At 38.6% G+C, this 13587-nt stretch overlaps 1 protein-coding gene across 1 annotated transcript in view; it reads right to left on the bottom strand.

The window, feature by feature from the left end:
- Nucleotides 1–13587, bottom strand: part of LOC107226033 — a 122575-nt gene that overhangs the window by 30909 nt on the left and 78079 nt on the right. The window contains exons 6-7 of the mRNA XM_046737926.1: nt 7667–7827; nt 7177–7571 (exon numbers count right to left, since the gene is read on the bottom strand). Of these exons, the coding sequence (XP_046593882.1) occupies nt 7177–7571; nt 7667–7827 (556 nt within the window). The remainder of the gene's footprint in view (nt 1–7176; nt 7572–7666; nt 7828–13587) is intronic.

Raw genomic sequence — 13587 nt, 5'->3', positions numbered from 1 at the left:
CTGGAAAAGTCGTCTTCTGGCTATAAGGATAAACGAACATAAAAACAACATCAGAGAGCCTGATAACCATATACGGCTTTATCAAAACATCCTGTTCAATTTCAACATAGCATTGACTATGACAGTGTGAAAAATTTGCATGAAGAGCTACGGTATTGTAACCGCTCAATCCTAGAAATATGCAATATTGTTAGTCACACGGACTCGTTCAATCTGAGACAGGAAATAAAAGAAATAAATAACACCTATATTGATCCAATTATTGATGCGAATCTCTAGGATAAGTTACCGATTGTATGAATAAGTTACTTGTTGTGCTAGTTTCGTCTCTGTATTCTTTTTCCTCCTGTGTCTTCCTATCCATCGTTTTCTTCCGCCCGGAACATCGTAGTGAACGCATATTTTAATTCTGTGGATTGAATCTCGAAATAAACATTTCCCAACTTGATAGAGAGCTGGCAGGGAAGAAGGATGGGAGTAGCAAAATTACCTCGAAAATGGTTTTGACCAGTTCAATAAAACTCCGTGTTATTTCTAAGCTTTGACTTTTTGTAAATGCGGGTGGGGCATATTCTCAGATGGCTACTTTATTGATACTGTACAGTTTGTAGATGCATAATTTTCTTATGTTTATTCTTTTTTTCTAGTTAATGTTTCAAATGTGAGACGTGTCCATGGTCCTTCGTGTATAATTCAATGTTGAATTTATATAGTTATAAGTTACCATAATGTCATGCAAAAAAATTGAATCTTCACGAGGCGATGTTAAAATTTGTGCAAGGTCAGTAACGTTCTTTTATGGTTACTATCTGACCCACATGAGTATGTTTGTAAATTTATCTGGTTAGTGTAGATGATATAATAAATTATGTCCTAAGAAGGAGTTAAACCACAGGTTAAAGAGTCACCAAAAAAAATCGGTTTTCTTCATATTTGTCTTTGATTTATTTTGTGTTGGTTTTATAGGACGACTTTATCGATTTGATAGATAGATACTTATTGCTATAATCTATTTTGTAAGTAGCGAACCGTTTTGCGTAAAATTTTCACAAACGTGTTCCTGATGTCTATAAGACAAACAGAGGCTATGTAAGTCATGTAAAATGCATGCTCGTCAATATCCGTTCGTTTGGATAAAAGAGTAATAGTAATGCTATAAATACATACATTCTGAAGACGCATTGTACAGTTTCAAAGGTGGATTCTGATCGATTCAAGCCCACCGGTATCGTTTGTGACCATACGTTCAACCTGCTTAGCAGACCATCTCTTCAACTTGCTTAGTACACGCAAAGGGTCTTGAATAGGGGATAGTACACATCGGGGAATGTACATTTTCAAACTCGCAACTACCATAAACACATACTATGCGCGTGGGTTGGGGTAATTGGTTGTATACAGATCTATATTCAGACGTAATTAGTAAACTGATTAGTTAATATAACTATTGAAACTCCAAGGTACACGAATAGACCCGAGACGTATACCCAACTCGAGCGCCGGCTTGACCGCACTACACCTACCTGCGTGCTCTCGCTAGAGCTGCCGTGGTGGGGGTAAATGAGCGGGTCCACGTCACTTCACTTCAAAAAAAAGAAAAAAAACCGTCAAGTCACGGATCTTTGCACCATTCAAAATATCCGTAGTACTATGTGAAAAAAATACCATTTCAAGGGTTTTGAAATTTTCAAAAATGGCGGAGTTAGAGCTATCTGAATATTTGTAAACCACTGTTGCACGGCTATGTTTGAGAATTCATATCTCCGAAACTAGTCATTGGAACGGACTGATACTGCAATCATTCTGTTGGTAAAAGAATACGTTTCGATACAAAAAATTTTATTTCGTAACAAAAAATTTCTTTCAATTTTTTTTACCGTTTTCTTTATTTCCCTGCCGTTTCCGCGGGACTAACAACAATTCATGGAGATAATTTTTTTCAAATACCTGTATCCTTTCACTTCAAACCAAATAAAAATCTATGAAGAAAATACCTGGGCCGAAGAAAAAAAAAGAAACGTTTCGTCGCGAGTCACTGCGCGCGCTGATCCACGTCGGCGTTACTTCCGCGAGCTCGCTGAATTGCGTATAGTGGAGTTAAATTTCATTTGATGCTTTTCTACTCACCCAAGCTATCCATTCTACGAAAGTAGTTGTTCAACCACCTTAGCCCTTCCGTATCCGTCTACTGGTCATCTTTTCTCGGAGTTATAAATACCTGTTCTGAGAATTCGGAGCCACCAAATGCACGAAATCTAATCCTTTTACCTGTATTGGGATTTAATCCCTCAATCTACGAGGTTGTTTTGGAAAGGGAAATTATCAAACGATAATTGTTTATGAAAGAATGTAAATTCAAAAATTGGTGATTTCGAAAAATTAACAACGGAGCCAGGAATCGAACCTGGCGTCTAGAGATGCTTGACCGGAGCCTTAGCCTCCACTAGACCACCTAGATAATTGTTTATGACAGGAAGGATTATAGGTTTCGAAGAATTTGTTGTTTCGTACGGCCCAAGCGGACCGGAACAGTCCTTTGTGCGTGACCCACGTGTGAAAATTAGGTTCTTTTTTGTGCTGCACACACGCAGTGCAACAATTGCACCAAGTTGCCTACGCCTGCTCAAGGGCATATTGTGTCACGGACAAAGGACCAAATTGACCTCGATCGACTGTTCCGGTCCACTTGGGTCGTACGAAAGAATAAATTCTTTGAAACTTATAGTCCTTCCTGTCATAAATGTTGATGGTTTGATAAATTCCCTTTTCAAGACAACCTCGTAGATTGAGGGATTAAATCCCGATACAAGTAAAAGGATTAGATTTTCTGCACTTGGTGGCTCCGAATTCTCAGAACAGTATTTATAACTCCGAGAAAGGATGACCAGTAGACGGATACAGAAGGGCTAAGGTGGTTGAATAACTATTTTCGTAGAATGGATAGCCTGGGTAAGTAGAAGAGCATCAAATGAAACTTATTTCCACTATACGCAACACAGCGAGCTCGCGAGAGTAGCGCCGACGTGCATCAGCTCGCGCGGTGACACACAACGAAACATTTCTTTTTTTTCCTCCGGCCCAGGTTTTTCTCTATTAAACAGGTGCCACAGTGGGGGATGCAAATAATTAGATAGCCACGTAGGTCACTATTGTACAATCGTATTATTTATTGACATCATAAAAGAAAATGTTTGATAGAACGATGTGCGTCGTACAAAGCAGCGGTGAGAACTGGACGCCGGACACGAGCAGTGAAAAACGATATGTATATAATCGAAGAAGCACGCGAGAGGGAAGCACGTTACGCTCGTTATACCGTGAATCCCACGCGGCGCGAGCTATGAATTTTAACTGCGTTCGCCAATATTCTCCATAAATTTTTTTTTTTAAGGTTGAAGGGAAATGATACAGGTATCTGAAAAAAATTATATCCATGAATTGTTGTTAGTCTCGCGGAAATGGCAGCGAAATCAAAAAAAATAAAAATAAAAAAAAACGTAAAAAAATTGAAAGAAATATTTTTTTTTAAATGAAATTTTTTGTATGGAAGCGTATTCTTATACCAACAGAATGATTGCAAGATAAGTCTGCTCCGATGAACAGTTTCGGAGATATGAATTTTCAAACATAGCGGTGCAACAGTGGTTTACAAATATTCACATAGCTGTAACTCCGCCATTTTTGAAAAAATTTCAAAATCCTTGAAATGGTGTTTTTTTTTTACATAGTACTACGGATATTTTGATTAGCACAAAGATCCGTGACTTGACAGTTTTTTTTTTATTTTCTAGCCAAGTGAGGTGCACCCGCTCATACGTGGAAATAATACGCACGATCTGTACTTTACATTTAGCCAACTCACTTTGAATTGTGCGGTGTGAGGAAGGCGATCGAGAGGTCAAGTTGATGCGCGAAGCGTTCGAGGAGAAGCCCATGTAGTCCAGATGTTAGGGAGTAAAGAAGACTTGCCCTACAAAAGATGGGGTAGGATGGATTTAGATATATGTTATTTAGTGCCGGGTGCTGATGAAAAATCCAAGATTTTGACTTGGTTTGGTGGCGTACGCCATTTTGGATTAAAGTCTCAAAAAATTCTTTTTTGAAAATTATTCCTGAATTTTTCATTCTACGGTAAAAATGTGCAATAGATATTTGGATAAGACTAAATTCCGTACAACTTTTGTATAAACACTTTTTTCGTAAATGTGATGTGTAACGAGCTAATTAGAAGAAAACAATTTTTCGTACCTTTTATCCAACATGGCAGACCGCGCCGACACGCTTCCCTAAAGTCAAAATCATCGATTTTTCATCGGCGCCCACAACTAGGTAACATATTTCAAAATCATTTCTCCCCCGATTTTTGTAGGACAACAACCCGTATTGACTGGAGTAGATAGTTTTTGTCTAAGTTAGTATCGGGTTTTTAAATTTAAAAAATCATGTTTTAACTGTATTTCGCATACTATGAGCTGAAAAAAAAAATCCGATCGCCCATTTTCCGCGGAACACAATCCTATCATTATTTTTCCGATATTTGAACATAGAACGCAGAAAATTAGAGTTACCGGAAAAATTGAAAAATCAAACAACTGCAAATCGTAAACTTCAAATTGGCACAATTTTTCTGGAACGATTTTTTTAAACATGTACTTTCAGCCCGCCATACATTATTTTTCCGAAATTTACCGTGAATAGATGTTGGACAATATTTTGGAAGAATGTTCACTCTACTGCTACTGGAACTATTCACACATCAGACTTACAAAAAAATTTTGGTGCAAAAAATTTAGAGAACTCAGCTTTCTTCAAATTTGTGTCAAAAACTTCCATTATCGTAAGGTTAACTGTTGAGGAATCATTTCGAAAAAACAGATTTTTTGTAACTTTAATCCAAGATGGTAGATTGGGCACGTACCCCCCCCCCTCTTCGCCATTCAGGTCGGAAACTTGCATTTATTTTTCATCGATACCCGGAAATAACATGTATCAAAATCACTACTACCCCACCTTTTGGGGGCAAATACTCCTATTGACGGGACTACTGGTTGGAGATACTTTTTTCTCGTGTTTCAGTACAAATGTAGATAGATGTCTAATTGATGATTCTGTGGAGCTCTTGATTAACAAAGTAGCCCATAGCTAAGCAAATCCCCACGCAGTGTTCTAATCGCAAGATCTCAACGTGACCGTGTACCTAGCACCGAGTATTATCGAGGAGCGAAATCTTTCCTTACTGAAACGATTCCAGGTTCTTTTTTTTTTTGCTGATAGATAACACCGCAATACGGCGAGATCCTGAACTCCAGATTTTATTTTAGTTTCTATCTTGTGTGACGTGGCGTTTTAGAACGGCCCATCACAAGGGCACGCAACTGTAAGAAACTCCCGGAAAACGTAACGGTTTCTATTGGGACTTGTTCAGTTTGTTGAAACCTGCATCGCTCAATTGCCTCATTGCGTTTAAGATTCGAGTATTCCTCCAATAATTTTACGATTTCCTTGATTTTATTTTTCAGTTGGTTGTAATTTGCGTACTAACTTGTAGGCTTCCACATTTGCGTTTCGTAGTAGCATGGCAGCCTGTTTTGCAGATGGCACATCGTTTGCTGTAAAATAGATTCCAAGTCTTGCAACGTATATATTCTAATCGTCATTGTGAATTCGGAATTTGCTTTCATTGAATATTTTATATTTTGGCGCGGTTATAATTCGCTATCAACTGAACACAGAACTACGCACATACTTTTGTTAGTAACATGGCAATGTGTTTTGCAGACAGCACATTGTTTGCTGCGAAATGAAGTTCTAATTTTTCAATGTATAAATTATCCCAATTGTCTTTGTGAATTCGAAATTCGGTTTTCTCGCTGGGGTCCATTTTAAATCTTTTATTTTCACCTGGTCGGTTTCCACTGTCTTTTCTCACTATGCTGCTTCCATGAACCGTATTTTTGAATTGCTATTTTTTCACTTCTGTCACTGTTTTTACTAGCTTAAAAGATTTCCACTTCCCTTGTTTTACTGTTACCTGCTGGCTTTTGTATGTATGCTATAGAAAGCTTTCTCAATTCTCTGATGGATATTAATTCGAGTGCCATACATCATCTTTACGTATTGTATCATAATTTGAATGAGATCTGGTTTTCTCAGAGAATAAACCTACGAATATCTGGTTAATAGGAAACTTCTCCCTTTTTGTCTAAGTTGAAGCTAGAGGACAGATGAAAATTTTAATACAGTCCACTCAAGCCTGTCAAAAATTTTACAGCAGACAACCATATTTTGATCCGAAATTTTTCCAACCGACCCTATACAAGATTGTTAGAAAGGTAGGCTCACTGAAAATATGGCATTATTTTCCAATAAAATCACTGAACGTTGCTGTAAAATGCACATGTATGACAAAATATAATCCTGCGGAGGACCAGAAAGAATGACTCTCAGGTAGGTTCCAGATCACGATTAGAGATAGCATACTGATCAGAATAAAACGCAAAACCCTTACAGTATTTCGGATGAAACAAAGTGAAACGGAATTTATCATCCGAACCATAGCCGAAGTTTCAAGAAAAATGATTTCAACCAACGCGACTCCTCGTAACTAATAGCTGTTTAAGTTTTGCATTTTTTATAGGTTGAGTAATTGTCGTATGACCTGTATAACAAAATATATAAAGATTTTATTTGATGATGTTATGTTTCATGAGCTGGGAACGCATAAGAGGGGGAAGTTCTTGAAAAGCTGGTGTGTTTGTAATCAATTTTCCGTCCAAAAACATCTCAAGAACCAATGAACAGATTTTAATTATTTCGGTAGCAATTACGTGGCTCTTCCGAGCTCAAATCCGATTAGACTAGAAGCAAAATTGGCCGCGCTTTTCTTAGATGATTTGCACGAACACACATTTTTTCAAACGACAAGCTTAAAAGCGTATGGACATTTCTAATGATAATTCATCTGTTGGTTCATCTCATTCAAACTTAGGAGTGATTAGATTTCGAATAAATTCAGATGAGCCATGTCAAGATTTGGAAAAATCTTAAAATCTGTTTCCGAATATTTTATTTTTCCTAACAACTAAAAAGCAAGAAGTTCTGGTATTTCCAAAAGTAAAAGTTTTCTAGACGATTTGTTCCAAATTAAGATTTTTTTTTTATGTCCATCTATTTTACCTCTTGCATGCGCTTGCCGTACGAGTTCTGCAAAATCTTCGAGGTTTCCAAAAATCGGATCGATGTCTGTGAAATTCGTAATGTCGTAACCTCCGTCGATCTGCGGTGACGTAGCTATCGAGTTTAGCCAGATCGCTGTAATTCCTGTTTCTTGCAAGTGATCGAGCCGAGAAATAATACCTTGCAGATCACCCACGCCATCATCATTACTGTCTTGGAATGATTTAGGATAGATTTGATAGATGGATGCGGTTGTGAACCAATCATCAAGAATTACTGCTTCAGTATCCGTAATTGGCGTTGTTGTTTCAGGTTCTGTTACATCGGCTACTTTATTACACAGAACAACCGCAGCGCTTGCCGTCAATACGACCGAGTTAACATTGATTGTCGTTCTAGATCCGAAAAGTATTTATAGATTAGAAAATACCACTATGCTTAACAATAGCAGTAAATTTATAGAATTTTAGATGTTGGTTGATGACTTTACCCTGTTTCCACCAAAGAGTTTGCACTCGCAAGGCATATAGTAACATTTTCAGTCGGGAAATTTGTCAATGCAGTTAGATTTACATTGGCAAAATGGACTCCAAAATTAGCTAATATGGCATAGCTTTCATACCCTTCCAACTCTCGAACGATTGCCAGCACCTGCGTAGTCAAAATAACAATATAAGTGCAAGTGAGTGCATGAATCCCAGAGGGATAATAATACTAAAGAATATTTTAACGTTGCTCTGAAACTCAAATAAAACTCATTTACGAAGAAGCACCACACCGGGTATTAGTGTTGGACATAATTGATCACTTTCAGTAATTAATTAAATTCAAATTACAAATTACAATTCTAATTAGTGCTTGAACTTTTTATAATTACAAATTGTAAATTCAATCGGTAATGGAAATTTTATTGATTACAAATTACGAATGTAATTAGTGATTATAACTTTTTTGTTTTCAACTTACAATTGTAATTAGTACGGAAAATTTTTCTAATTACAAAATACGAATGTAATTGGTATCGGAAAATTTTCTTATAACAATACAGAAATATAATTGGTATCATAAATTTTTCCAATTACAAATTATAAGTGTCATAATTGTCGAAAATTTTTCTAATTACAATTGTAATTAGGACGTCAGATTTTCTGATTACAAATAACAAATATGATTGATAACATTTTTCCAGCCAAGTACATTTCGGAAATGCAAGTAAAAATATTTTCCGAGCTAATTACATTGTTGAAATGTAATTGAAAACATTTTTCGCGATAAATGCATTTCGGAAAGATAATTAGAATCATTTTTCGAGCTGATTAAAAGGATTTAGAAAATCATGATGACCTTGATGTCTTGTATATCCAAATTTTAATAAAAGAGTAATCTCGAACATATCTGGGTATATCCCATTATGTATAAGTGTTATGATGCTTAATATGGCAGAGCATGTGTGAATTAGTTCATACTCTACTGTTCATGTGATACCGAACCTATAAATTAACTTGATGAAAACTTACCTACGCTTATTAATACATACATACTTTGACAGAGTAGGCCCCTCCGTCATGCGATATTAGATAAAACTCACACCGTATGTAATCTGAATACCTCGTACACACTCATATGTACCGATACTAATTTGAAATCACCCATACAATCCAGATAAACCACTATATAATTGAATCACTCGTACATACCGAGATATACCTGGATATACTAGAAAATACCTATATAATTCTGGATTTACCGATATTCAATCGATATCACCCAATCTTACTCAAATATGTCTATTGTAACGTGACATTTCTCGACCTAGTCGAGTAGCAGTCCGAGAAGGTGTTTCGGCAGAGGCCTGAGTAGCTCAGTGGTCGGAACAATCGCCCGGAAAGCAAATGGCTTCGGGCCACAAATCCCAGTCCAGTCCAAGCCGTGAAACATTTTTTCTGGACCCACCGGAAATGAACGTCACAAGATGGCACCCATTGTGGGGTCTTGAGAAAAAATCCGCTGAAAATTTAAGATGACGAATTGCGGCCTCGCGGAAATATCCGCCGGGATATTTTAGTTCAATATTGATAACAGCGAACAGTCGCAGATTATCGTCTACAGCGGCTGGAGAAGAGGAGAGAGTGAAGAGACACGCCTGAGTCCAGCGTTGTGTACAGCTTTTACGAATAAGCGACACTGAGGTATCTCGCTTACCTCGTGTATAGAAAATAAATACAAAGGGTGGCGATTAATATTGAATGAAAATCACGACTTACGCTACGGAGCAACCAATAAACCGGGTGTCAAATGAATACACCGATTATATTTGCGTACTATATCTACGATTTCGCTAATTTAACTTCGCTGCTTTTTGAAATTTGATTCTAGAATTTGTGTTTCAATTGATTCCTTGCTATGATTTTGTATAATGACCTTGTTCGCAGATTGGTAGCTGACTTTTTTTTATTGTTGCAGGTGCAACAATTATGTTTTTTCAGCCCGAGACCTTTATTTTCAATCTTTGTTTTCGAATTTTTGTGAATTTTTGTCTCACTTTACCATAATTTATGCACATGGTTCTTTCGAACGGAGATGCACTATTTATGCCTTGAATTTTTCATACCATCTTGTTCTTTTGCTTTTGCTCCGACTATCGTTTATACGTAACACTCTTTCTCGTTTGACTTTGGTGGGTTTTTTCGACTACGGGTTTGAAGCACTCCAACCAAGAGCGGGCAAACTACCACCAACGTTTGGTAATGGCCGACATGGGATAGAGCGGACGATGAGGAAACAAGGACTGTGCAAAAGGCCGTCTATAACCGAGTAGCGGACAAACGGTGGCTGTCTCCTGCAGTAGTAGAAACATCTTCCCGTCAATGTAACGACTAATTGGGAAAGGAATAGAGTACAGTAGTAGCGCAATTTGAAGATATCGAAATTAGTGGCAGAAACAAAAAAGGTGATTCCACAAAAGGGAGACGAATGGCAGAGAGTACAGTCAGTGATAGCTACGGACTTTTGATTTCCAGTAGATTGCGAGGGTCTGAGTACGAAGATCTGCCGAGAGCCATCCGGGCTACGGTGACCCTAGATTAGATCCTCAGAATACCATGCGGGTTCACTTAGAATAATTCGCAGCTAGCACCAGAGAACTGGAGGGAGTACCTACCAACAATCGAATGCTGGGACTGTTGGGAGAGGGGCCATTCCTGTACCGCCTACCGGGAGAGTATGCAGAGACAAACTGAGAAGCTCCCGCCCAGACCACCTACGGCAACCTAAGCCTAGCAAGCACCTTTAGAAGGAGATCTGACGCCAGTAGAAGCCCCAGTCCCACAAGCTGCTCCAACCGCAATAGTGGAGGTAGTGGAAGCAGAAAAGGGAACCCTGCGGGAGTAAATTGAGCTACAAGTACGAGCGTTAAGGAGCTTCATATACTGGCAAGCTTCTATATGCGACATATACCGAGGGTGCCGCCTCCTAATATAAACAGAGTGTACAAAAATAACCAAACGGAGATTGAAGACTAAGTAAAATCTCATTGAATGTGGCATGTTCTTCTTTGCTTTCTTAATGGTCCCGGGAAAAGAGATATTGTATAGCGATTAAATTATTTTAGGTTCGTCAGCGAATCTGGACTCTTACACGGGAGAATTGCTATCTAGATTGGGGATGAGGAATTCTCCATCAATTTCGATTTTTCTTGTTTCAGCAAAGCGCAATTGCGTTTAAAATACTTTGAGCTATCGGTCACTTCACGGGGTTCAGCTCGCGGAATACAACGCTGGCGCTATAGCACCATTCCGTCTAGGCGGAGGAGGGTAGTTGTAACGTGGCATTCCGAATGCACGTTACCAGCAGCTCCCTGAACCTTAGTCGGAACAGAAAATTAGCATTTTTGCAAAAGCAATTACGTTAGATTACAAAAAGAGCCCCACAACGAGAATCACGCATTCGAAATTCCGTAAGGGACAAATTACGTGATTTCGAATAAGGTTTATCATAAGCTTCATGTGTCTTTTTGTTTTTTGAGGTTTGAAGGTGCCAAGCAGAATTCGTCGACGGTTTCAAAGGAATTAACTATTAGCACAATGGTGCTAAATTCTAAGGCAGGTCGATAAGGTTCTGGACACAACATAGATCCCAGCAGCGAGGGAGTCCAAAGCGGAAGAGAATCCAGCTGGTGACCGCTGAGCCTCAGGCCTCTTCCCGCCTTTTTTCTCTTACACTGCTCATTGCGAAATTTGGCGGTTCAACTAGCGCCAGGAGAGCACCTTAGCCCCCTAAAAGCAGGATCGCGGAGAACTTGCGCTAACGAGGCATTTTCGATATATCGATAAGCTCTGCATCAAAATGTTCTCTCAGGTGCGTATCAAATTGCACAATAGGCAAAATTGATTTTCAAATCGATTGTTGCGAATTCTTGTAACACGTGACGTCACTGAAGAGGTGACGCAGAGATAACGGTCAACGACTCTAAAGTGCCAGCAATGTTACACCAGATGAACGTGCCAGGTGAAGGTCAAGGTAGGTTAACCGTATCATTTAATTCCATAAATTTGATTGTGATCAGTACGCGCACGGTATATTACACTCTATCATTCTCCTCTCGCTAGTGCTCACGCGACTATCACCTACCAACTGATATTTTTTTTCTCTTTTCAGCGTGCGCTATGCCTTTTTCTGTCCCCACTACCAAAATAGATACACAGGGCTTCAGTAACTGCCTGCCACGGAGTGCGGAGGACCGCCGTTCATTACAATCAATGCCCCTACACCCTCGAGTTATGTGTTATGACGCGCGCGTACTGTACTGTTATCCGCCAGAGCGTGGGTCGATTCAGATCAGCCAACTTAAAAAACTACCATCTCCTTTGTCTGCTCATAATCGAATCTATTGAATCAATTAAGGCATGTCAACCTCCCCTTCGAATATCATATTTGTAATGAACTCACAAGTACTTGGTCAAAAATGAAGCCTTCAACAATTACAAGAAGGCCAGATAAATTTTAACTATATCACTTCAAAATTTTCAACAGAGATTCTTTTGAAACAGTTTTTGACCTAAGATCGTGACGCCGTTTGCTGCAAAAATAATGCAAAATCCACAAAGAATCGTATTCTTAAACTCTTTAACCACTTTAATAAAGCCGTTTGCGATCCAACTGTGAAATAATTATCTTCAAATCATTTGATTTGATGATGCATTGCTATGATAGTTTTGAGCTCTTTCTCAAAATTACGTAATCTTAAAGCACATCTGTCAAAATTCAATTTCTGACTGTGCAAGCTACCTTTATTTCCTTACGAGGAGAACCTATCAACTGTAACCCACGGATTTGCACCATAAAAAAATAATGAAAAAAAAACATGTGTGCAGTTCACATGTGGTATAAGTGAAATCTTCAGAAATTAAACTGCGAGAGAATGAGGAGAATGCAGTATCAAGAGTGGAATAATTATTCGTTCCATCGATAGTCGTTTTATTTCGTTACATCGATAAACGTTTCATTTCGTTTCATCGAGTTTCAAATCACGCCCATGCTAAAGAAGTTTTCACCAACGGCGCTAAAGAAGTTATCACTTTCATAAACGAGCATATATTTCGGCTTAAGGTTGATTCTCACTATAGGCGCAGACCGTCATGTAACGACAACGGAACGTATTGGCACCGGCACGACAGTTTTACGCGTATATTCACACTGTACACTGTACCGCACGGACCGTCACGTGAAGGCAACGGAACGTCCCGGTGTCGGTACGATAGTTTTATGCGTATGTTGAAATTGCAGCTGCAATTATCGGTCAGTTAAGATTTTGCAGTCGTAATGAACTAATCATGGAGTACCTATGAACTAGCTCTCATAGCCTTAATTCTAGACGAAGACCAAACCAAGAAGTCAACAGATTGTATTGAATCTCAAAACAACATTCTTTTACAATTTTTGTTAAAAACAATAAATAATTCATGTTGCCTGACTGGTTCAGGTGACATCATTTTCCTTCAATGTAGTATCGCTTTACCTCAGGTGGTTCATTACGTACACTTGGGGACAATGAGTCTGAGACGGCTAATTTCTTACACTAGACAATTATGTTCGTAACACAGTGAAATCTACAGCGCCAGAGTGGGTCAAACACAAAACAAATTCAATCGCAATGAACATGAAATAACACTTGACCATCGATTCTAACCTTGGAATACGGCGGGAATAATAACTTGTTGGATTGACACGTATTCTAAGGCTAGATTCGACGGTCATGGGTTATGTTACGTTTATTGAGATTGAGTTTGTTTCGCGCTCGGCTGACTGTGGCGCTGTAGGTTTCTTTGTGTTACCAACTTAACTGTCTAGTGTACAGAATTAGCCGTCTCAGATTCATTGTCCCCAAGTGTACAATGCCTTGCACGATTTTAC

The sequence above is a fragment of the Neodiprion lecontei genome, chromosome 4 (assembly GCF_021901455.1).
Source record: "Neodiprion lecontei isolate iyNeoLeco1 chromosome 4, iyNeoLeco1.1, whole genome shotgun sequence".
Classification (NCBI taxonomy): Eukaryota; Metazoa; Arthropoda; class Insecta; order Hymenoptera; family Diprionidae; genus Neodiprion; species Neodiprion lecontei.
The sequence above is the reverse complement of the archived record's forward strand: the minus strand, read 5'-3'. Positions and strand labels throughout refer to the sequence as shown.